The sequence below is a fragment of the Sphaerodactylus townsendi genome, linkage group LG02 (genome assembly GCF_021028975.2).
Source record: "Sphaerodactylus townsendi isolate TG3544 linkage group LG02, MPM_Stown_v2.3, whole genome shotgun sequence".
Taxonomy (NCBI): Eukaryota; Metazoa; Chordata; class Lepidosauria; order Squamata; family Sphaerodactylidae; genus Sphaerodactylus; species Sphaerodactylus townsendi.
Window position 1 is genome coordinate 46,343,208 of NC_059426.1, and position 24,535 is coordinate 46,367,742.

The 24,535-nt window shown below is 42.3% G+C and overlaps 1 protein-coding gene across 1 annotated transcript in view; it reads right to left on the bottom strand.

The window, feature by feature from the left end:
- ARHGAP15 (Rho GTPase activating protein 15) overlaps positions 1 to 24,535 on the bottom strand; it is a 520,646-nt gene that overhangs the window by 185,961 nt on the left and 310,150 nt on the right. The window contains exon 9 of the mRNA XM_048486956.1: positions 14,035 to 14,133. Within this exon, the coding sequence (XP_048342913.1) occupies positions 14,035 to 14,133 (99 nt within the window). The remainder of the gene's footprint in view (positions 1 to 14,034; positions 14,134 to 24,535) is intronic.

Genomic DNA, 24,535 nt, shown 5'->3' on the forward strand with positions numbered 1-24,535 from the left:
GAAGATGAACAGTTTATGTAGGTGAGCAATTCTCAAAATGTGAAGTTCTAACTGTGCTACACTGTAATATGCCACTACACAAGTAATATGCCACTACTCAAATATGTTATTGACATGTCGGTACTGGCAAGTGACACCCTTTACTCTGAGTTCACAATCTACTGCACAAAAAATGTAGCTGACACAACACCTTTTAAAATTGTGATGTGGATGGCTAGGAACCTTAAATAAGTAGAGGTAGTGGACAAAATACTATACAGATATACAATTATGCCCTACAGCTTCCAGATATGATTATTTATGATAGCTAATGTGTGATTCCAGTTTCGTGTATTTGGTAATTGTACCATGTAATCACGTGGTATGTGTGAATTTACAATAAAATGGGGCAAAAAGAGGCAACAGGTTCTGTATATGAAACATAGAAACACATTTGCAAGTTCTTTCAAAAGGTTAGAAGAAGATAGAATTTGCAACGTATGGCAGTGCTAAATGTGAAATAGTTATTACTTAGCATGAAGGATGGGTGGGAAGGATGGGTAACATGCACATAAAGAAGAGTTACTGGAATCTTTCTGTAAGATACAAAACTGGGGAGCGGGAGGTTGCAATCTTGAGACAAACAGTGCTATTTGTTCCTTTGAAATTCCAGAAGGCAGTTTCAAATTAAAAGGCACCCAGGACTCCCAAAGCCAGATTAAAAATGCACTGGGCCCTATTCTGAGCCATACATTGATTCAAGGAATCACATGCCCTTGTCTAAGCTCACTCACAAAAAGACAGTCTCCTCTCCATCCACATTACACCGACATTCAGTGGGGCCTTTTTGTTCCTTGTGCCGAGACTTCTCGAGGTCCTCCTCTACAACAAGGAACCCAGCTACTACTCTCCAGTTAGGAGATCAGGGAAAGGCAACCATTTTCTGAATTGTGTGGATTTTCAGAACTTATGGTGATGCAGATAATGAATTCTAAGAAAAGTATGCACAGAGTCTGTCAAAAAAGAACAGATTATCCCTCTCCCACAAATGAAGCATTATCATACCTGGCTGAACGGGAAACTATGCCGTAGGTAGTCCTTTGGTCAGATTATGCTGCTGCCACTTGAGAGATTCCATTTTTTTTAAAGCTTAGCCATATTAAAGATTCAGTACAACATGAAGTATAAGCTTTCAGTATAATCTTTTCCAATACAATTTAGACCTGCATTTTGTCCCAAGAGGCAGGGGCGTAACGAGGCAGCCCTGGGCAAACTGTAGCCCTGGGCAAAACCTGAGTTGGATCCCCCCACCCCCCATGGGCGGCCACTCCACCACGACCAAATTTATTTTTGCACCAGGACATTGGTGTCTGCAGGGGGTGCATTTTTAGACATATCAGCACCACAATTTCAGCGTATCATCAGGAGACTGTCCTTATGCTACTTCCCAAGTTTGGTGAGGTTTGGTTCAAGGAGTCCAAAGTTATGGACTCCCAAAGGGGGTGCCCCATCCCCCATTGTTTCCAATGGGAGCTAATAGGAGATGGGGCTACAGTTTTGAGGGTCCATAACTTTGGCCCCCCTGAACAAAACTGCACCAAACCTGGAGGGTATCATCAGGACAGTCTCCTGATGAGACCCTGAAAGTTTTGAGACTGTGCCTTCAGAAATGCCCCCCCCCCTGCCTACAACCCCATGGACAGCAATACAGAAAACTCAATGCAGAACAAAGATTCTTGGGCAAATTTCTGGGATGTTCCTGCAGGGGGCACATTTTTGGATGTATTGGCACCAGAACTTCAGGGTATCATCTGGAAACTGTCCTTATGGTACCCCCAAAGTTTGGTGCAGTTTGGTTTAGGGGGTCCAAAGTTATGGACCCTCAAAGGGGGTGCCCCATCCCCCATTCTTTGCTAAGGAGATGGGGGCTACCCTTTGAGGGTCCATAACTTTGGACCCCCTGAACCAAACTGCATCAAACTTGGGGGGTGCCGTCATCTCAGATGATACCCTGAAATTTTGGTGCCGATACATCCAAAAATGCACCCCCTGCAGGAACATCCTAGAAATTTGCCCAAGAATCTTTGTTCTGCATTGAGTTTTCTGCTTTGCTGTCAATGGGGGTTGCAGGCTGTGGGGGGCACATTTATGAAGGCACAGTCTCACAACTTTCAGGGTCTCATCAGGAGACTGTCCTGATGATACCCCCCAAGTTTGGTGCAGTTTGGTTTAGGGGGGCCAAAGTTATGGACCCTCAAAACTGTAGCCCCCATCTCCTATTAGCTCCCATTGGAAACAATGGGGGATAGGGGCACCCCCTTTGGGAGTCCATAACATTTGACTCCCTGAACCAAACCTCACCAAACTTGGGGGGGAGCATAAGGACAGTCTCCCGATGATACGCTGAAAATTTGGTGCCGCTAGCCTAAAAACTGCGCCACCTGCAGGCCAAAAATGGAAAACCACTAAAATACCCAAAAATGAACCCAGCATTTTGATGCCCCCCACAAGGTGATGCCCTGGGCAGCTGCCCACCTTGCCCAATGGGCATTACGCCAGTGCCAAGAGGTGAGAAAGTGACTGCTGGGGCAAGAAAATTCTTGTTGGAACTAACAATGTTTAGTGTGCAAAGGAACTGAGAAGAAGAACCAGCAGAGGACGGGTAAGTGGTCAGTTCAGAGAGGGCTGTAAAGTTAGAGATCCTTCCGTCCTTTTGTGCCACATTTTGTCTATCCTTAGATTTATATTCTCCGGTCTAATTTCCTCATTCTTCTCAAAAGATTCTCTCCCTCCTTCCCCAGGTAGGGAGGTAGGTGCAGGCTCTCAGCCCCTTCCACACATGCAGAATAATGCACTTTCAATCCAATTTCAATCCACTCTGCAGCTGAATTTTACTGTGCAGAATAGCAAAATACACTTTCAAACAATTGTGGAAGTAGATTCTGCATGTGTGGAGGGAGCCACAGTGCTCCTATCTGAAATGTACACCCCTAATAAACATTTACTTTACCTTTAATCTGCCCCTTCTCTGTGTAACCAGAACTCTGCCAACAATTTTTATGTGGCATTTTCCAACCTTTGGAATGGGCAACTAAGAAATACGCTGTTCCTCCATTGCTCCAGTTTAGTGATGATGCAAGACAGAACTCTTTAGAAGGCCTTTGGATTTAATATGGTTTAGATTTTGTTTGTTACTGGCTTTTACTCTACGAAGGCTTACTGACTGAATTTTAGCTAATATTTATAGACAGCAACTACTCTGATGTAACTGGAAACGTCGTACATAAAATAAATATACAAACATAACTAAAATGAATAGTATTCTTCTCAAATAAGTTTATCATTAATTTCTTCTTGAAAATGTTGAATACTTCTTAATTTGGGTATTTATTTCATGTTCAGAATGCATAGTTTTCATGGACAATGTGAAGGAAAACTCTGAAATGACTATGAACATTTGCAAGGTTTTATGTTATTTCTTGTTAAACTAACAGCCCCAACACACACTTGGGGGAAGAGTCATGAGGAGTTTTTTTTCTTTTTTGGTAATGTGTGACACACGATATTATGATACCATCCAAGTGACTTTTTCTGTCAGTATCATCACTGACTCTACAAGACAGATGTGCTTTATGAACCAATAGGAAAACATTTGATAATGTGCCACAGGTCATGAAATATTGGTTTTTCAGAACTGATTGGTGATCATTTTGCTCTGCAGTGTCTGTGATTTGAACTCAAGTAAGCTGGTTAGGCTCTAGTTTTTAAGTAGCTGAAAGTGGCTTCAATTCCCAGACACATAATTCTTTGCACATCTGCTTAAACAGGTTTTGAAACAAACAAAATCTTGCAAATTTGTTTACCAGAGCTGAAGTAGGATAAGTGTATGCATCATAAGCAGCAATGCTTCTTCCAAATTGCCTTAAAATATCGGAAACAATGGGGTCTTACTTCTGCCTACAAAACACCCAAGTTTAAGCTCTCTAAATTGCCAGTCTCTTACAGGGTGGGTTGGTGTGTGTGGCCCCTTCCGCACACGAAGAATAACGCACTTTCAATCCACTTTCACAATGGTTTAAAAATGGATTTTGCTATTCCGCACAGTAAAATCCAGCTGCAAAGTGCAGTGAAAGTGGATTGAAAGTGCATTATTCTGCATGTGCGGAAGGGGCCCTAGTTAAGGAACTGGACTGAAACAGTGGCATTGGATTCAAAGGAGCCCTTCTATAATCCGAAAGATTGTTCTCTTTGCACACAACTTCAAAATTTGGATCTAATGCTTGAAATCTTTCCCCGCAATTTAAGGTGGATGCAAAACAATTTGTGTTGAAGGTCTTGCCTGCTCCTGTAGGGCATAAATAGTTCAGAACTCAGTAAATAACATGTTCAATGACCACTGCAAGAGACAACAAAAGGAAATACTTAAGGTACCATAATCATCTTAGCCTTTTTTTTTCCAGGTCGCTGTAATCTACCCAAAGATAACTAATTGCACAAAGTAAACATTCCTCTCCAACCACAAAGGAATCCATTACACAAACATATAATTCACAGTCATTTTTAGTGGGTTGTAAACAGTTTGGAATGAGAATAAAATGGGACAAAAATCAAAGTGAGCATTTTGAAATGAAAAAGTGTTTGCTACAAAAGGTCAGTCCCTTTGCTTGGCAAACTATGCAGAAAAGCCTGGGAAAATGTTGAACACACAAGCAGTAAGGGGATTTTAAAGCCAACAACCTCCCTGTTTCTTTAAACAGACATCGGAACCTATAACTGGATGCTGTCAAACAAACGATAGCAAAAAAATATAACAGCTGCTAAGAAGTAAAGTTCAGAAATAAAACTTTATTTAAAAAAAAGTAAGAGACCTTCTCAGAAGTGGACGAAAGGTCTTTCTTAAATCTTTACACAAGGTTATGGATCTCAGGAATATTTTTTGGCAGGGAGTCAAATATGTAATTTTGTACATAATTCCTGCCATAGCTTCTTGTGCTTGAGAAAGAAAATCAACAGAGATGTGATTTCCAATTAATAAGAAATCTCCCATGCCTGCAAAGACTGGCAGCCAAGGTATGGGATCAGAAGGTGAAGAGTGTCATCAGCTTTCATCACAGGAATTCCAAGATAGACGCAGTAGCATCATTCCCTCACATCAGCCTAAAAATCAACAGACCAAAAAGAACATGGACCATCCCATACTAAGAAACCTCCAGAAGCAGTTCCCATGGAGTTCAATTCAATTCAGAGACGCAGCTTTAAGGTACAGAATAAACTGCCCCCCATTAAATAAAACTTCATTTTTGAAATGAGAGGTGTCCTGGAGCAAATTTCCATGAAAGGTATGCTTTCTGATATGCTAAACCTTATATGCATAATCTTAATCCTAAAAGTAGGTAAAGGCAGAAAAAAAAGTTTGGGTCAGTAGTGCCTTAAAGACCAACAAAGTTTTATTTTTGGTGTAAGATTTCATATGCATGCACTCTTCTTCAAACGCAGAACCAGATATAAAGCAAATGAATGGCTGCCACTTAAAACAACTGCCACATGCCTCCTCTTTCTCCTTTATTTGTCCTTTATGACATCCACTAATATACAACATCTGACATGACATCATCAAATTCCACCCTTCTTTACTTCTGCTTGATTCCACTGCCTGCAGCTTGAGGGGGGCACAACTGCTCTAGGATCCCTAGCCTGGAGGAAGATTCCTTCCTGATCCCAAAGTTTGATCGGCGTTAACCTGGGGATGTAAGAAAGGGTCAGAAGAGCCAAGCACTAACACAACCCTTTCTGCCTTCTCTCTCATGGTAAGCCTAATTTATGCAGGAATTACAACATTAGGACAGCTAAAAACTAATTGGAACATTGTCCAGAGAAAGTAACAGAAAATGAGAAGGTGAGACTTTCGGACCCAAATGGACAAAGTGTTGGCACATAATACCCCGGATATCACAGTGATTGAGGACAAGAAAGTGACCATCATCAACATATAAGACCTTGGTGACAGCAGGTTCATTGAAAATGTACATGAGAAGGTCACTAAATACCATGATTTGAAAATTGAAACACAGCGACTATAGAACAAATGAGCTGCGGTCATTCCAGTGGTAATCTGGGTGCCATTTCGAAAATGCTAGGGCAGCACTTGAAACATCTTCAAATTGACAAAATCAACATCTGTCAGATTCAGAAGGCAGCCTTGCTGGGATCTGCACGAATACTACACCGATACATTACAACTCCTAGGCTTCTAGGTGAGACTTGAATTGTAATGAAAGGCCAACAACCAGATAAAAAACTGGCAGCTGTGACATTAAAATAATAATAATAATAACATTGCTGTTACTTATCATGTTCTTAGTTTGTAATATGATCAAAGAATGTGTACTAATATGAATATTAACTAAGATAAGCAGGCATTGCTTATCTACCCTCAGCTCTTGCCCTCTGCTTATCTAATGTCACAACAGATTTGAATAGTTATTGGTTTATCCTGGCAAAGTGTGGAAAGCTGAGTTCAGCCTATATGACTGATTCGAATGTTCTACCTGGGATTATCTATTGCCTGTTCACATGTTAACACTTGCTCAAGTTGGTCACTGGATATTACAAGAATCTCACGTTACAATACAGTTGTCTCTTCCATATTGCAACTTTCCCCCATTGCGATTTTGATATATTGCAGGCCATTATAAGAAATTAAATGGGTCTTTTTTGGGAGTTTTGCGGAAGCCACAGATGACACACAAAGGCCAACAGACAACTCAGAAAAAGTTTAGAAACTCAGATATGCATAACATATATGTATTGTATACTATCAACATATGTTATCTTTTAATACCATAATTATTCACAATTTCTTTTTAAAAGTTAAAATAAAATAAAATAAATCAGACTTATTCTTTAATAAGGGAGGGCCAAAAAATTTTATGCGGATTTCCAGAGTGCCCCTACCTCAGCAATGTGAAGAAGAAGAGTTGGATTTATATTCCACCTTTCTCTCCTATAACAGACTCAAAGGGGCATACAAACTCCTTTCCCTTCCCCACTCACAACAAACACTCTGTGAGGCAGGTGGGGCTGAGAGAGCTCCGAAGAACTGTGACTAGCCCAAGGTCAACCAGCTGGCGTGTGTTGGAGTGTACAGGCTAATGTGGAAATGATAACTGTACGAAGAAATCTCCAACTAGACTGATAAAAGCAAGCAAACTGCCTCTTGCCTCTATTATGTTAAATCACTTGGTTCTGTTGGTTCTAAGGTTTAGGTTAGTAAGATATGCTCCTCTTAGAATTGTGCTTTGTCTTAAACAGAATGTGTGAAACGTTTCTGTGTACAGTAACAGTGTGCAGTCGGGGGCACGGAGGCACACAGCTTCCCTTGAGCAGCCAATATGCCAGCTGTGCTGAGTATTTAGCCGTCTTACTAAGACTATGGAAGTAAACATACAGTTTTCATTAAATGTGCCTTTTTCATAATTGGTACATAAGTATTTCCCATGACTCTGCAGTTGAATAACTTGGCTGGAGGCAGATCTGGCCATTAGGAGGAAGGCTTCAAATCTGTTGAGTCCCAGCCATGCCGGGAGACTTGGCACCTCCACATGCTGCTTCCTAATACCAACCCCAGTTTAAAATGTCATCAGAAGCTTTCATAAACATTGGATTTAGCTTCACATAAATTACTGCTGCCCTACGATAGTCTATGCCAGATTTCAGAGAAAACAATTCGTCGAGTAAACAAAGCAAAAGAAAATGCAAAGGAACTGTAATCCAAGTCCACAGTAATAGAAAACTGCATACCAAGTACAAAGTTATAAATACAGTGATAAAACAGGATTTTTATCACATGCACAAAGATTAGTTATTATATACATCTCTGCTGGCTAAAGCCATATGCTGGTTTAAGGCTCCAGTAAGCAGAAGGGACAAAGCATACAAATCAAACTGGAACAATGACAATAAGCTTTTGTATGCTTCCTTATATACTAATTGCATCATCATACCAATAGCTAACCAACTTATTTGAATATCTTTTCAATATTCTAGCAATGTAAACTGTGATATTACCAACCTGCCACAACCACGGAGTGCCACTCTAAACACTTTATAACACAGTGATAATAATACTGCCCCATCTTGCAGGGTTGTTGCAGGGATGACTAAGATTATGCATGTAAAGTTTTTTGATGAGGAAAAGCACCACAGTTTATTACTGGCATTATTATTATTATTATTTTAGCAAACTTTTTTGCCCAACTTGTGAAAAAAATGCGATATCTAAAGCCAAACACACTGGCATGCCAGTAAACAGAAAGTGGGGAGGGCAGAAATAACAGTTGCACTTGGAGCAGAGGCGTAGCAAGGGGGAAAAGCACCTGATGCACCGGTGCGCCCTCCGCCCCACCCCGGAATGCCTCCGCCCCACCCTGAATGCGTGCCCGGTGCGCGCCCGGTGCATCCCCCCCGTCCCCTTGGAGCTATGCCTCTGACTTGGAGGCATGACTGGAGCAAGCCAAGACTGAGTAGCACTGTCAGCATCACACAGATTTGACTTGGACTCAGCAACTGGCTATATAGGTTTGGGAGATGATGATGATGGGCACCAGCCATGTTTTCTTTTTCCTGGACCACTGGCTCCGGCAATACCATCAGTGCCTTGTTTGCCTGTGCAGAAATCTGATTTTGGATAACAAGCAAAATAGCTAGTTGTGCTGCTATAACCATGAATGCTGGGGGTGCCCTAGCCCCCACTACTGTAATACGTTATCTGTGGGGCTTCCTTTGCAGGCTATAGCTCAGTGGTGGCGAACCTTTGGCACTCCAGATGTTATGGACTACAACCATGGCTATAGCTGATTGAGCATGAGACAGCCACGTTAATTTTTGATATCAGCAACTATATGAGATTGGTCCTGTATGAACACAACTGGTTATGTATATGCTTCTTCTTTAAACTCAAGGCACATTACTCATCATTAATGTCTTTGGTGGCCTTTGCTTGAGATATTTGAAAAATAGTTTTTCCCTCCCCCCCTTACTAAGAACAATTACTGACAATTGATTAGTGAATTCATCTTTTATATGCCTGTTAATTCCTGGGATGCAGGATCTTTGTATTTTTAAGAGGGTACTAAAAGAATCATAGGCCCTTTCCGCAGGGGCGGAATACGGCGCCCTGGGGACGGCAAAAACGCCGTCCCCAGGGAGCCGTTCGCACAGGGGGCGCAGCTGCTTCGCAGCCGCGCCGCCCGAGCGGTGTGAAGCCGCCATTTTCCAACCTCGCTTCCCCAGCGAGGTTTTTGGAAATCGGTGGCTTGGAGCCGCTGCCATGCGAACGGCAGTGGCTCCAAGGCGCCTTCCCTCCCCCCATGTCCGGGCGACCTACCTGTCCTGTGGCCCTCCAGCACGTCGCCGAGGCCTGGGGACACGCCCCCTCTGCCCTGCGACTCCGGAGCGGTCGCGCAGGGCGGGGGGTGTGTCCCCTGACCTCGGCGACGTGCTGGAGGGCCGCAGGGCAGGTAGGTCGGCCTGACAACGGCGCAGCTCTGCGAACGGCGCAGCTCATGCGAACGGTCCCAGAGGGGTCGGGTCGGCATCATCTACGCCGACCCGACCCCTTCTGCCGCTGTGCGGAAACGGCCATAGATTTGGAAGAGACCACCAGGGCCAACCAGTCCAACCCCCTGTCATGCAGGAACCTGTAACGAAAGCACTCCCGACAGATGGCCATCCAACCTACGCTTAAAACATCTAAGGGAGATTTCTGCCCCACTCGAGGAAATGTAATCTACTGTCAAACAACCCTTACTATCAGGGAGTTCTTCGAGTTTTAGTGGTATATCATTTCTGGTTATTTGGATCCATTACTCCATGTTCTAGTCTCTGGAGTGGCAGAAAACAAGCTTGCTCCCTCTTCAACATGACATCCCTTCAAATATTTAAACATGGCTATTGTATTACCCCTTAAGCAGTGGCGTAGTGGCTAGGAGCAGGTGCACTCTGATCTGGAGGAACCGAGTTTGATTCGCAGCTCTGCCGCTTGAGTTGTGGAGGCTTATCTGGGGAATTCAGATTAGCCTAAACACTCCCACACACGCCAGCTGGGTGACCTTGGGCTAGTCACAGCTTTCCGGAGCTCTCTCAGCCCCACCTACGTCACAGGGTGTTTGTTGTGAGGGGGGAAGGGCAAGGAGATTGTAAGCCCCTTTGAGTCTCCTATAGGAGAGAAAGGGGAGATATAAATCGAAACTCCTCCTCCTCCTCCTCCTCCTCCTCCTCCTCTTCTTCTTCTTCTTCTTCTTCTTCTTCTTCTTCTTCTTCTCATTCTCTTCTCCAAACTAAACATACCCAGCTCCTTAAGTCTCTCCTAATTGGGCATGGATTCCAGACCTTTTGTCATTTTGGTCACCCTTGTCTGGACATACTCTAGCTTGTCAATATTCTTCTCGAATTGTGGTGCCCAGAACTAGACACAATATTCCAGGTAAGGTCTGACCAACACATAATGGAGTGGTACTATTACTTTCCTTGATCTAGATGCTATACAACTATTGATGCAACCCAGAATTGCATTGGCTTTCTTAGCTGCCATATCACACTGTTGACTCATGTTCAGCTTATGGTCTACCAAGACTCCCAGATCTCTTTCACATGTACTGTTGCCAAGTCAAGTGTCACCCATCTTATATCTATGCAATTCATTATTTCTGCCTAAGTGTAGTACCATGCATTTCTCCCTGCTGAAATTCATTTTGTTAGTTTTGGCCCAGCTCTCTAATTTGTCAAGATAATTTTGAATTCTGACCCTGTCCTCTGGGCGTATTAGCTACCCCTCCTAATTTGGTGTCATCCGCAAATTTGATTGGCATGCCCTCGATTCAATGAAAGATTTAAAGATTCAGACAGGCTTCTAGTGATCAAGGTATTTGTTACCTGTTGATTATAGTTTGATGATTATAGATGGGTTTCTTCTTTTGGCTAATGTTTGGTTAAGTGATGTTATTGTTTCACTGCATCAATATATTTTATTGTATCAGAGGCCAACTGAGGGGTCAGCAGAATGGCAGAAGTTAATACCCTATCTGGGCAAACTGGAGGGAAAAACCTTCTGGTGAGGTACCCCAGCCAGGGCCCTTCCTTCTGCCTGGCCAAAATAAGCTTGATTGGCTGGGCACAGGAAGGAGGTCAAAGAATGCCAGGGAGGCTGGGAAAATCATACATAAGCAGAGACCTCCCGGACTGATAGGTAGACTCACTGCTAGGCCAAGCAAGGTCAGTCTGTGTCACATCCCACCTTGGTCCCTGTGGGAATCTGCAAAACAGTTCCCAGGTAAATGATTGAGAACAGTGAATGTAAAAAACAAACCTCATCTTAAATACATATATAATAAAATTAGACCTGAACATACTGAGCAATTTTTAAATGTTTGCCACAATACGTATCATAAACCATAAAGTTGTTGTGAAAATAAAGCCAATTTTCTGAGCAACTGACCTCTATATTTTCTTCCATATTTTCCTTTCTTCATAGCTAAAACTATTCAGGCTGTAAAGGGGGATTTGTTTAATAAATATGTTCCTTTCTTTCAACAGCTATGCTGCTTATTTCTGTTTTGATACTGTCTTATTTCATACTATATAACGTTCTGTGAATTATAATTCTCCCAATTCTCTCTGCTAAACGAGTAAAACGTGAATTCCCAGATTAGATAATTCTACACCAATGTTATTATATCATTCAAAGTAATGCCAGATAATGATGAGATAAAAACAATGTTTTGCTTTATGATTACCTTCATGGTTATTTTGTTGGTGTGGTTCTATTGATTTTAGACTCTCACTCAGAAAATTCTAGGCAATGAGATTGCCTATACTTATTCTAAAAACATCTGTGTCTCGCATATGATTCCCTAGATCCCCTGAAGAGGTTGCAAATATGCAGCGGGTGGGGGATAAAGCTTTATAAAAGTGATAATATATATAACTTTTGTTGGGTAATTTCATCTTCTATGGAAAATTACATGGAATAAAGGACTGAAAAAAACTATAGCCCACTATGCATGGAGCACTCTCCATGACACTCCTAACCACACAGTGCCTTTGCAATGGGGTCTCCTTGCATTTCCTTGGTTAAACGTGAAAGAAGCGGACCAGACTCATCTGGGCCGCCATTGCTGCCAGGGGAAGGGCACCGCATTTCCTTCCCAGCCCCATTGGCCGTGAGGGGCAGAACGGGTCACGTGGCTCTGATGCCAGACCCCGTTGCCGCCCACCGTCTTTAAAGCCAGGGCGGGCCACGTGTAGGCCCTCTTTGCCTGGCTGCAATGGGAAGCTCTCTAAAGGAAAGATGGGGTCCACCTCTTGGAGTGGGGAATGGACCTTTGGCTCCACAGCCTGAGGTGGGAATTGTACAATTGACTGATAGAATAGGGGCGTTTGGCGAGAGCAGGGCATAGCCCAGCTCTGTGGCGGTTTGCGCATGGGGGACTGATCCTTGGCCAGGTTAGCTGCCTGCTAACCATTTTGGGAACCTCCTTACGAGGTTTGGGGTGGAGCAAGCCATGGCACTTAACGCCCAGGCGTGGGCTGAGCTGGCTTGCGCCCCACAGTAAATGGGGGAAATGTTCAGGCAGCGGTCCACCACCCATTTGATATTTTCTGCACATTGCTGCCAGGTAACGATTCGTGTTTCATTTCCTCAAACAGGTGGGTTTGAGGAACCCCGGTTGGGGGACAGCCTTCTGGACTGCCCAACACAAGGATCAGACCCCATGCTGCGCCTTACGCTTGCTATTCTGTCATGCCAATAAATTCATGGCAATGGCCATTTTTTATACCACAAATAAAGTGTTTGTCTTTTGTATAACTGCTATCTTATTTGGTTTGCACAGCAAGCTCTCTCTCCCTCTGGTGGCAAAAGGTGCTCCAATGCCTGCCACGTGGCTTGTACACTTGCCTGCTTCCACTTCCGGTCATTCCCTCGTCAAAAGCCAATAGAGAAGATTGTTTTTTCTGTTTTTTAACACCCTTTGAACATGATATCAACATTTCTCATATCAATATGGTGCGGGCTGGTTTCATTGCTTTTGCATTTTAGGGAAATGCGGGGAGTGCGGAGGGGAGGTCTACATTCGTTTTTTTCACCCACTACTTGCAGGGATTGATAGTTGGCATTTTCCTAAAATACAAAAGCGATGAAAGCAGCCTGAATGATATTGATATAATAAATATAGATATAATGTTTAAAGAGATTACCCCCCCCCCCCCAAGGCAACCTTTGTTCTTGACTTTTGACAGGAAGTCACCCAGAAGGAGCAGAAACCGTGAAGTGGGTGGGAAACATTGGGGTATCCCCCCTATTGCTAACTGTGGGGCTTCTAGGATCTTTGGCACCACAACTTGGATAGCATCAGTACGGAAATCTCTGTCCCACAGGAACCGTACCCTCCCTGGGAGGCACAGCGCCAGTGCAGAATTGGTCTATGTCTGCAGAAGGATGGAAGAAAAGTAGCAACAAAATAGGGAAGGTAACTAAATTAGAATGGTCTCTGTGTCTGTGTATATTAAGTGCCATAAGGTCACAACAGACTAGCAACCCTGGAGGTGTTTCAAGGCAAGTGACCAAGTATAAGTGGTTTGCCATTGTCTTCTTCTGCAAAGTCTTCTCTGGAGATCTCCTTTACAAGTATGGACCCAGATTAATCCCAAGATCAATCGATCTCAGTCTACCGGTTAAGTAATTTGAGCTAAATTGGGCCAGTAAACAAGGAAAAAAATCACACACATTTAGCAATTACAACTGGCAAGAAACCTAAAATGGTTACTTACAAGCTACAGTAAACAAAACAAACTACAAGAATAGGTGGAAGGTGAGAAAAATGGGTAGGAGAAAGAGATGGGTAGGAAATAAAAAATGGATTTTATGCAAAAGTATTTTTTTGCTCCAGAGGTTCCCTGAACAGTAAACTAGAATTGTTAATTGAACAGCCTCAGTTGTAAAGATAGATGAAAAAGTGAGGGAAAAAAGATTAGAAAAAATGATGGCAGGTTACTCACCTCGTTTTTCCACAGCTTTTACGCACAGCTTTACAAATGGTGGGACCATGGAGCCATCATGTTCACACAGATTTTTTAAACAGGAACCAAAAACTTGATCTAGTGAGGGCAAAAGAGAACACCAGACTGAAAGAGCAGCACAGACATAGGGACACTTTATACATATGCAAGGAAGTAGACTTACAGAAGACAGGTGGTAAAATTGTTGTCCCCATGGAAGTGTTTCAGTTGATTCAAGTATTGTAAGTTTGCCACAAATTACATACAGGAAATATTTTTTAAAAATTTTTCCTCATTTTAACCTTTTAATTTTTAAGGTTTTTGCATTTTTCTTGATTATTACACTTAGTTATGACTAAATAATTTCATTGCAAAGATTGCTTCTAACTGAATTTTGTCATAATTTACTCTAGTGGATTGGGCCAGGAGTTACTGAAATATGACTTTGAACTTTTTAAACATTTTAAATCTTCAGTCTAAAGCCTGATGATTCTTCCCTGGATTAGCTTGAAGAATTTGCATACAACACCAAATCATGGTTGGTGCTTAAGGAACTAATCGTATGATAGTGTTCTCCACCCACCACCCTCCAGTTAATATCATTGCTTCCAAATTAGATAATATTCAAAACAAAGTTTGCAAGCCACAATCTGAAGCCTCTTTGCAGTCTTGGTGTGTAGGCAAGCATTTCTGAAGAGAGTTGATGGATTTTAGTCTGGTGTCTCAGTTTTGACCATTCTGTCTTGGGTGACTCTGCTAGGAATTTAGACTTTTGACAATTCCTAATGGTGTTCATCTCAGTTTCACCGACACACTCAAGCCCCCTAACCACTTTAAAATGCACATCCAAGAGATGGAGAGATCCTTTGCAAGTGGGCAATAAACTGAGAAGGAAAATACAGAGAGGGGAGGGAGTAAAAAACACATAAGCTCAAGGATTGTTCCATCCTAATTTTGGGTGAGGAAATGTTCAGGCTTCTGTTTTAGAAAACTAAGGCCCCTTCTGCACACACAAAATAATGCCACTTTCACAACTGTTTGCAAGTGGATTTTGCCATTCCGCACAGCTTCAAAGAGCACTGAACGCAGTTTGAAAATGCATTATTCTGCATGTGCGGAATGAACCTAATAGTTTCAAAAAGCAATGCACAATATGAAAAAGCGGGGGTAATCTTAACTATTTTCAGTCTGTGATTGCTAAATTTGACTAAGCGTCAGTGTAGTTTAGTTTCAAAAGCAGTCATAAATACCAGGTATGGACTGGGACTCTGGGGTGAGGAAAGGGAGGTTAACTCTGTTTCCTGTATCCATACTGTGCCCATCTTATTCTCAACTGGAGCTTAAAACAATTTGAGAGGTCATTTTCAATCAAGAAAATGACAGGGGCTGGATATTTAAATTCCCCAGCTCCAATCTACATCAGGAATTCCCCCCCCCCCATACTTTTTAATGTATAAAATGGAGGAGAGGAAAATTATGTAAGCTACTTGGAGTGCCCATTGGGAAGAGAGGTAAATTATAAATGAAGTAAAATAAATTAACGTATCAGTGGTCTAATAACAGATTTCCAACATTCCATGTTGTTTGGCACCAAGTCTACACCACTGTTTCATGGCTCCTTACATCAATATGCAGTGCAGCACTCTTTAGTGAGGAAAAGATTAACAACTGGAGAACCACAGCGCAGAAAGAAAATGCAAGAGGAGGTCTAAATCTCAGTGTGAACTGATAAATCCACCATGAACACAAAAGGAGAGCTCTTCTTACAAACTTCCCACAAAGGGAATGTTGCAGATAGGTGGAGCAACTGAGAAATCGAGAAGGGGAAGCTGAGAAAGGAACCACCACTGTAGCCAGTTACTGAGGCATGGGAGCACAGTGAGTCAGCAAGTGAGGCACTGGTGGGGAAGCCAAGAAATGCACGGCCACTGCCATCCCAGCAAAATTGACAAACTGTGCTATTAGTAAATGAGACAGTGGCAAAGGAGTTGAGAGAGCTGCTGCCCTTACTGGGATTCCCTCTCTTCCATAGGTTTCTTTTAGGTACCTACTTATTAAGTTCCATAACTATTGTGTTTTTAATGGTTTTTAGGTCCTTGAGTAAGCTAAGAATTATTATTTTTTGATGAGATTCAGTACTGCTTATTTACAGTTACTATAGCTTAGATGATCAGTTCCCCCATCTCCCCCCCTCTCCTTTCCCATAGTATTTCTTCCAAGGTTTTGTATGAAGCAGACATCTCACATGTAAGCTGATATTTTTGCTTCACTGTAAGGGAAATACGGTGTTTTGATAAGAAAAAAATTAGCCCTGACCCTTGACAACACTTGTAAATTGTGTTGTTTACAAAATGAATTTGCATTTAACTTCATAATACAGCTTTTTTTGAGCTTCATAACTTAAAACCTCTGGCCAGCCGAGGGCATTTGTCACGAAGCTTGTCAGCATAACCAGGTTAGTGCTCTCAGATTACAAATTAGCTTTATCCTCCTTCATCTCTGCTCTATATTTTTGACAAATTATGAAAAGAGCACTCTGTAATGGGAACTTTGTCAGCAGAATCAAAATGAATCAAACCTATGAGGGAAACCATTCAATAGAGGCAGTTTAAAATGTTTAAACAATGTGGCTATAAGATCATCATTTAAACTAAGAGATAGTCTCCACATATCTTTCCAGCAGAACATGACACTTTGAAAATTGGGGCAGAGTCCTTTGATAGGGCTTCTGTAATCAATGTTTCTTGGCAAACAATGAAATGATCTTGGGAGAGTATGGATAACTAACCATATAGTAGCCTGCACAACACTGAGGAGTGGCATATTAACCCTTAGATTGGTTTTCTCACAGGGCTCTCAAGTTTTCTCACAGGGCTCTCAAGTGGGCTATGTTACATTCTCCTCCCAAAGGGAACTATATTTCATCTTCCAACACGTTATGAATGCTTTGAAAATCCTTTCTCAAATAATTTTATTTTTCCAGGAAATAGAATAGACTGGTTTGACAGATTTGGGGTTTCAACCTCAATGTCTAAACCCAGCAGTTTAGAAATGAGGTCAGAGAAACAGGTAACTCTTGGGCAGGGCTGGGGGCGGGGGGGAACCAATCTGCTTGCTCATTAGAAGGTTAGTTAGAGCAAAGGAGCTGCAAGAAGGTCAGGGATGAAAGGCAGCCATTTTGTGGCTGGCTCTGCTTCCTGTGGCAGCCAGTTTCTGCCATCCATTTGTGGCTGCAACTACCATGCTATAATAGAATATCAACTGCTTCTGCAGGCTCAAAAAGGTTTGGGTCACCTGTGTTAGAATCTGCTCACTCTGATTGGGGAGCAGCAGATGTTAATTTGACATTTCATAGGTTTTTGATTGTCAGTCTTTCAATAAACCTAATTTAATCCATATTATCCCTTGCGTCTTCACTTAGGGGTACACTTCACTTAAGAATAAGGTGCTCCATATAAATCTAGATGACTTGATAATTACACAGAAGTCAGAAAAAGGGCCAGCATACTCATGCCAGTCCTCAGTCTCCATCTATACAGGGTTTATGACAATCATTCAAAAAACCTGGATGGACATATATATATTATAAGGTAAAAAAAAGTCTCCAGTTTATTACAGTGCCCCATGTTAACACAATTGTGATCATCTCATTTCCATAAGTTTTGCTTATACAGAGTTCAAGGCAAGGATGGATGTTTTGATTAAGGGCTAAAAATACTTTATTATTTACTTTTTTTAACAGAATTTGTATCTCACCTTTCTGCCTTATGACATATATGACATTAATTCCATACCGCATAGGAAAACACTTAAATTTATTGAGAATGCTCACCTTTTCTCAATCCTATTTACTGCTGTCGTTTCAACTATCATCTGCTTTTCATCGAATAGTCTTAGCTAGTCAAGAATCTCCCGTCATCACAGCAGAGCATTAGGGAAAGTTTTCAACTACGGTAGCAATAATTGCACTTCAGTTTAACTTCATTAGCTACAATATTGCCGCTACATATCTGTAGTCATGAATTATGTACTGTATGCCATGACATCACAATGCTACTTAGTTAGTCAGATCTGATTACATGCTGATGTCACTGACAACATCTGAAGTCCAATCAGTGAGTAATGTGAGGCCATATGTGTATGCTATAAGGTCTCTGCAAATGATGGAGTACTCTATCAGATCAAGAAAAGCCTTTGCCAGGTAGAAAACGGTATATAGATGGTGCTAAAAGATCAACCCCCTAATTAAAAGTCCAGGTAAACTGAAATGTTTGGCCAGGTGTCTAAAATACAGTAATGCAGGAAACCTCCATATTCAGAAACACAGAACTTCTAAAATCCAGTGCTAGGGGGAAACTGGAATGTTCTCCGTAGAGAGATTTGTCTGTCCTTCTGCCAGGAGGTAAATACTTTTTTTTTCTTTCATCTTGCATTCCCTTCAGTGATCACCCCCTTTCCGACAAATATTTTAATTGTTGCTTTTCTATCTGTATTATTATAGCTCTATTTTAAATGGTGTAGTGATGTGTGTTTTTAAGAGTTCTGATTTTATTACATAGGTTTCAATTCATCAGCTGCTTTGGTAGCCCTTGTGAGATCAGACAGGGGGATATAATTTTCTATAAATAAATAATAAATAAAAATGCTGAGAGGATGCTGCTAGAACACAGCCATGCAGCCCGAAAACCACATAGCACCCCAGTGATGCCGGCCGTGAAAGCCTTCTATATTTTCTTCTTATGTTCTTAACTGTCAGGCAAGGCTCATGGTAGGTCATTCCACAGGCAAGGTGCCATCTCAGAAAATTCTCTGTCTCCGGTTGCTTCCCACCATGCCTTTGAAGGTGGAAAGTGTCTGTGAGACAGGTCTTCACTAATAGAAACATTAAACATCTAATGCTGAACCTTAAGAGAAGAAATGATTCCTAAACCAAAGCTATTTTAAGGCTTTAAAAATAAGCACTGGCACTTTAAATTATGCTCAGACATAACTGGGCATCCAGCACAGATCTTGCAACACCAGAATGATATGCTCCTTACATCCCATTCCTGACAGTAGCCAGGCGACTGCATTTTGGATCAATTGAAGTTGGACCATTTTCAATGGCAGCTTCCCATAGAGCACACTGCAGTAATCCAACCTGGATACAATCAGAGCATGGATCACTGCTGCCAGATCATGCATTTTGAGGAACAACTGTAGCTTGAGTTTTAGCAAAAATGGGTAAAAAGCAATACATGCCATGGAGGACACAGGATCCAGCAGCACTGCCAAAGTAGGAACCTCTCATTCAGTGAGAGGCTGACTGCACAAGTCCCGAAGCAATTTTATCACTGACCAACAGCATCTCAGTCTTGTCTGGATAGAGCCTCAGGTGTCTTTAAATCTCCAGGTACCTGATGAGGACTTCCACAGACCCACCTGACCCAGTTAAAAAGAAGAAACAGATGGGGTGCTGTGTGGGAATAGGTTGGGGTCGGTAGTTTAGCATTTTCCTCGATGCTAGCCAGCATTTGTCTGTGGCTGGCATCTTCAGAGGATCTGATAGATGCCAGCCACAGATGCAGGCGAAACGTCAGGAGAGAATGCTGCTAGAACATGGCCATACAGTCCGGAAACCACACAGCACCCCAGTGATTCCGGCCGTGAAAGCCTTCGACAATACACAGAAGAAACAGAGCTGGGAATCATCCATGTTTGGGTGGAACCTTTACTCCAAATCCCCTTATGATCTCTCCCAGATAAAGCCCTATGGAATCCCATAGCATAAATGCTACAGGGCTGAAGAGCAGTCCCTGAGCACCACCTTTTGGAGTTGGCCAATCAAGTAAGATTGGAACCAATTCATCCCTTCGCCCATCTCAGCCAGCCTCTCCAGACGGATACCATGGTTGATATTGTTGTATGTGTTGAGAGAGTCACTTTCCCAAATGAAGATTATCAATCAGGGTGACCAATGCTGTTTCCATCCCTAACCCAGGGCTGAATCCAAATGGGTCTAGATAATCTGCCTCATCCAAAACCACATGAAGCCTATTTACCCCCCACATACCCCCCCCCATGTTGTCCACTGGGTGGTAGTTGTTTAGGTCAGTGTGGTCCAGATAAGCTGCTTCTAAGAGGGGTCTAGATGCAGCTTGCAGGTTTTCACTTCCTCAATTCTTAACCTAGAGAACGCTTAAAATGTTTACAAATGGGGTGATTTGTTAGAAGCTCACATCCTTCATTTTTCTTCCCATCTTTAAAGACATCAAGATTAGTTCTGTAAACATGTTTCTCTGTTCTATGTATAAATGTTGAAAGCTTGCCATGACAAGAAAGCAACCAGAACATCTTCCCTGATAATGAAAACAATAACTGCTCCCAAGAGAATAAAGAAAGCAAAGGGACCTTGCTTGATTTATGAACAAAAAAGCTCTTTAGAATGCCACTTTTTATAACAGAGGAAGGGGTGGCGATGGTAAGAGGAGATGTACACAACACTCCAAACCTCTTGTTATGACAGTTTATGTTTTCTATCTGGCTTATTTAGCTCAAATGTCTGGGAAATAGATACAATTACCACCTTATGGAATGCTACTTAACTTTAAATGCTCCCTTCTGAATACACACCCGCCTCATCCTCTCAAAGTTTATTCCAGTTTCTCAGGATTCAGAAATGTACTTGTTCATCATTTTTTTTAAAAAATCAAGTAATGAAGTATTTTTACTATGGTAAAGAAAATTCCCATACAAAAAGCTGTTCACAAGAAGTTGTTAAAAAAAAAGGAAAAGGAAAAACAGAGCTGCATTCTATGCCCTTATACAGCTTTAATCATTCACTCCTTCAGCTGTTATCAATTTAAAACCAATGAAACTCCCACACTGAGTCCATTTGAGCAGTCAATTTTAATATCTTGAGGCATCTGTAGTTATTCTGAATTGGCTGCAAAAGCAGAACTAACAAGTTAAGCTCTAACCATAAGTCTACATCAGGCTGGTAAACCATACATCAAACACTGACAGTTAGTCAATACCAAACTATGAAAAAAAAACCAACAACCATTTTTAAGACGAGCAATATATTCACAATGCGCTCAGCAACACAGGTCATGTTACACATTGCTGATATATGCTCATAAAAAACCAACCATTTGAGGTAGTAGAGAACATGACAGCTTTGTATACGGATATTAAAGGAGACATGAGGGGGGCATGAGATAGTCATTCAGAAGGTCTGAGGCATATAACAGTACGATTATTGTGGCGGTGAATGGCCCACCTAGCTTCAAGTGCCCCATCAAGTTCACGAAGGAAAGTTTACTGTTATAAAGCAAATTAAATTGACACAAGCAATACTGCAGTTTATCTAAGTTACCATTTTTAACTGGCTGAAAATAGCACGAAAACGAATATGTATAAATTCATTTATTTGGTTTTAATCTGTAATACTTAATAGCGAGGAAACCACTCTGAGCCAACAGGAAGGTGGGATATAAATATTTTAATTATATAAACATATATAAACATTTCCAAGGATCTATGGTCAGTGCACACAAGTGAATCCATTCAATCCTTGAAATAACTGCGAGAAATAGGTTAGGCTGAGATATCCCATTTTTCTAGTCTATTCCATATTCTTCACAACTGAATGCCCAACCACACAACATGGATTTTGGTGAGTCCTTTGAGGAAACAGAACTCAACCTGTTGTCCTTGTAGCCGTATAGCAACTGTGGGAAATGTCATTTTAAAAATCACCTGGAGTCAGTTCAGAATGGGGGCATGCTATACTGTGCTGAAATGGCCCCATCAATAAGTTATTTTACATAGCTCTGAAGCAGTACATATAGATACAGCAAGTCAGTGGGTATGGATTTGATTCCCCCTCTCACCGCAAACACATTGTGTAGCTTAGCGCTGATAGAGGATTTGATTTTAGGATTCACAATCCAGCACAATCTATTTTATTATATTGTTTTTCAGAAAGAAAAACTGCTATACAGGATGGTAAAATAGAACTCAGAACAAGATCACAGAATCAAGGCCCTGCATACATTTTCACTGCTCTCAGCTATTTGCGAAAGCAGACCACACTATCAAGTGGTGCATTTTGTAATTCTGGGCGGTTCATTTTCTTTGTAGATTGAAAAGGAGTTGTCTGAATTTTTGCTTGTTTTTATTCCTCTTGAGAGGCATCTGACAAAACCTGGGAACTAAGACTTCCATAAATGGCCATGACTGGGATCTTGCAGTAAATCTCCAATAACAGAAGGCATTTCCGTCAATGAAGAGGACTTTCTATCCTCTCTCTTCCCCTATAATCCCAAATGCTTCCTGAAATGCTGCTCCAGGGATACAGGGGACATTGAGAAACAGCATGAGAGCAAATTGGGAATCTAAACTGAAAACTGCCCCTTCCCCATTCACAGGAAATTTATGGTGAGATTGAAGCCACTGCCTTTGAGCAAAGCTGCACATGAAACAGTAAGAGGAGTACCAGACAAATCTCACCAATTTTGTAATGGAACAGGCAGCCGAGCTTGCCAAGTATTTTAATGCTGGTTCAAGCCATCCACGATCTTCTCCACTAATGGGTGTGCTCCCTCCCTGGCTAACACTGCAGCTTCTTCCTTTTTTGGCTGGAGAAAGTGAATAAAGCACCCTTCACCCCATTGTGGCGATGAGGCTGTGGCACTACTCTCAGGCATGAAGTTCCAGTCTCATCTGGAGGATGAAGAGGTGGTACTAGTGAAGGAGAAAGGGAATGGTAGGGATAGGAAGACTCATATGCTCCTCTGTTAAAAATCTGAAGCTTCTGAATCACCTATACAAGAACAATGTTTTACTCATTTAGCTCAATTGTTTTAACAAATGGGAACCCACGAGGACTTGAGGGAGACATCTCATTTCCCTGCTATTTCCTCTACCTTTCCTGCTATTTCCTCTACCTTTCCTGAAAGACCACATCGCCTCTTGCTTTTTCCTGATTTGTTCTCTCTTTCTAGGGTTGCCATCCTCCAGGAGGGACCCAGAGAACTCTTGGAATCACAACAGATATCCCAACTGCAGCAATCAGTTCCTTGGGGTTGCCAGCTTCCGGATGGGAAATTCCTGAGATTTGGGAGTGGTGGCGAAGATGCAACAGGGCTGGGGGGGGGGCACCATGCCCCAGGCACACGCCATTGGTGTCACGTGGGGGTGGAAAATCGCACCAGACCCCACTCCCACAGGCGTGCCGTGGACGGAATGGCGAGGGGTGGGGCAGGCTGGGGCCATTGGGTGAGGCGCATGCAAGGGGGGCATGCGGGCAGGTTGTGCCCCAGGCACAGTTCCCTCTCCCTCCATCCCTGGGGTGAAGCCTTGGAAAGGCAAGGCTTGTGGAGGAAAGAAACCTCAGAAAGATATAATGGCACAGAGCCCAAAGTAGTCATTTTCTCCAAGAGAACTGATCGCTGGAACCTAGAGATCAGTAGTAATTCTGGGTGATCTCCAAAGCCCACCTTGTTCTCCTAGAAAAAAGGGTTACTTGGGAGGGTAGAGTCTATGGCATTATATCAATCTGTGGTTCTTCTCCTCCTCAAACCCCATCCTCCACACGCTCCTAATCTAGAGTTGGCAACCCTATCCACTTCCTACCCAACAGCCTGCCTACCTTTATCTGCCCCTTTGTTTTAAGCTTTCCCTCTCCCCCTTCAACTGCCTTAAGCTAGGAAAACTATGGACCAGTTATGTGGTGCCAGCCATTTGGCCAGGCCCACTTGCAATGCCAGAAATCCTCAAGGACTTGTGGAGAGTACATAAATATCCCCTGTATCTCCCAAAGTTATTTCCTCTTTGCCTTCTTCTGGCAACCTCCATGCCCTCTTCCCTGTCTCATTCTCTTCTTCTCGGCCATTCACCAAGCTACCTTCTATCTACCTCCCATCTTCAGCTGTATTTATTATTTATTTTCTACATTTATGCCCCATCTTTCTCCTCAGTAGGAACCAAATCAGCTTACATTATTCTCCTCTCCTCCTTTTTGCCTACCCTATGAAGTAGGTTCAGCTGAAAGTGAGTGGTCCAAAATCACTCAGGGAGTTTCCACCTGGGTCTCTTAGACATTACTCTGAAGCTCTAACTGCTAAACCATACTGGCTTTCATAAGCTGGTTTTCATAAAGTAGCAAGCAGCCAGGCCTAGCTGAGTCATGCAAGACGGGTGGTATCAAGTCACCCAAAGGTTGTTTCCAGGCCTAGTGTTGCTGACCTCCAAGTATACGGCCTAGACTAGATCTCACAAAAATACAACTGAACTATAGATGATAGAGGTCTGTCCCCTTGGAGGAAAATGGATGCTTTGGCAAATGGATTTTATGGCATTATATTCGGCTGAGACCTCTCCCCTCCTGAAACTTTGCCACCCTCAGACTCCATCACAAAATCTCCAGGAATTTTCTAATCTGGAGCTGGCAACCCTAGCCAGGTCTGGTCCCAATGAGTCCTTCCTCAAAGGCCAACATAGGCCCGAAAAGGGATCT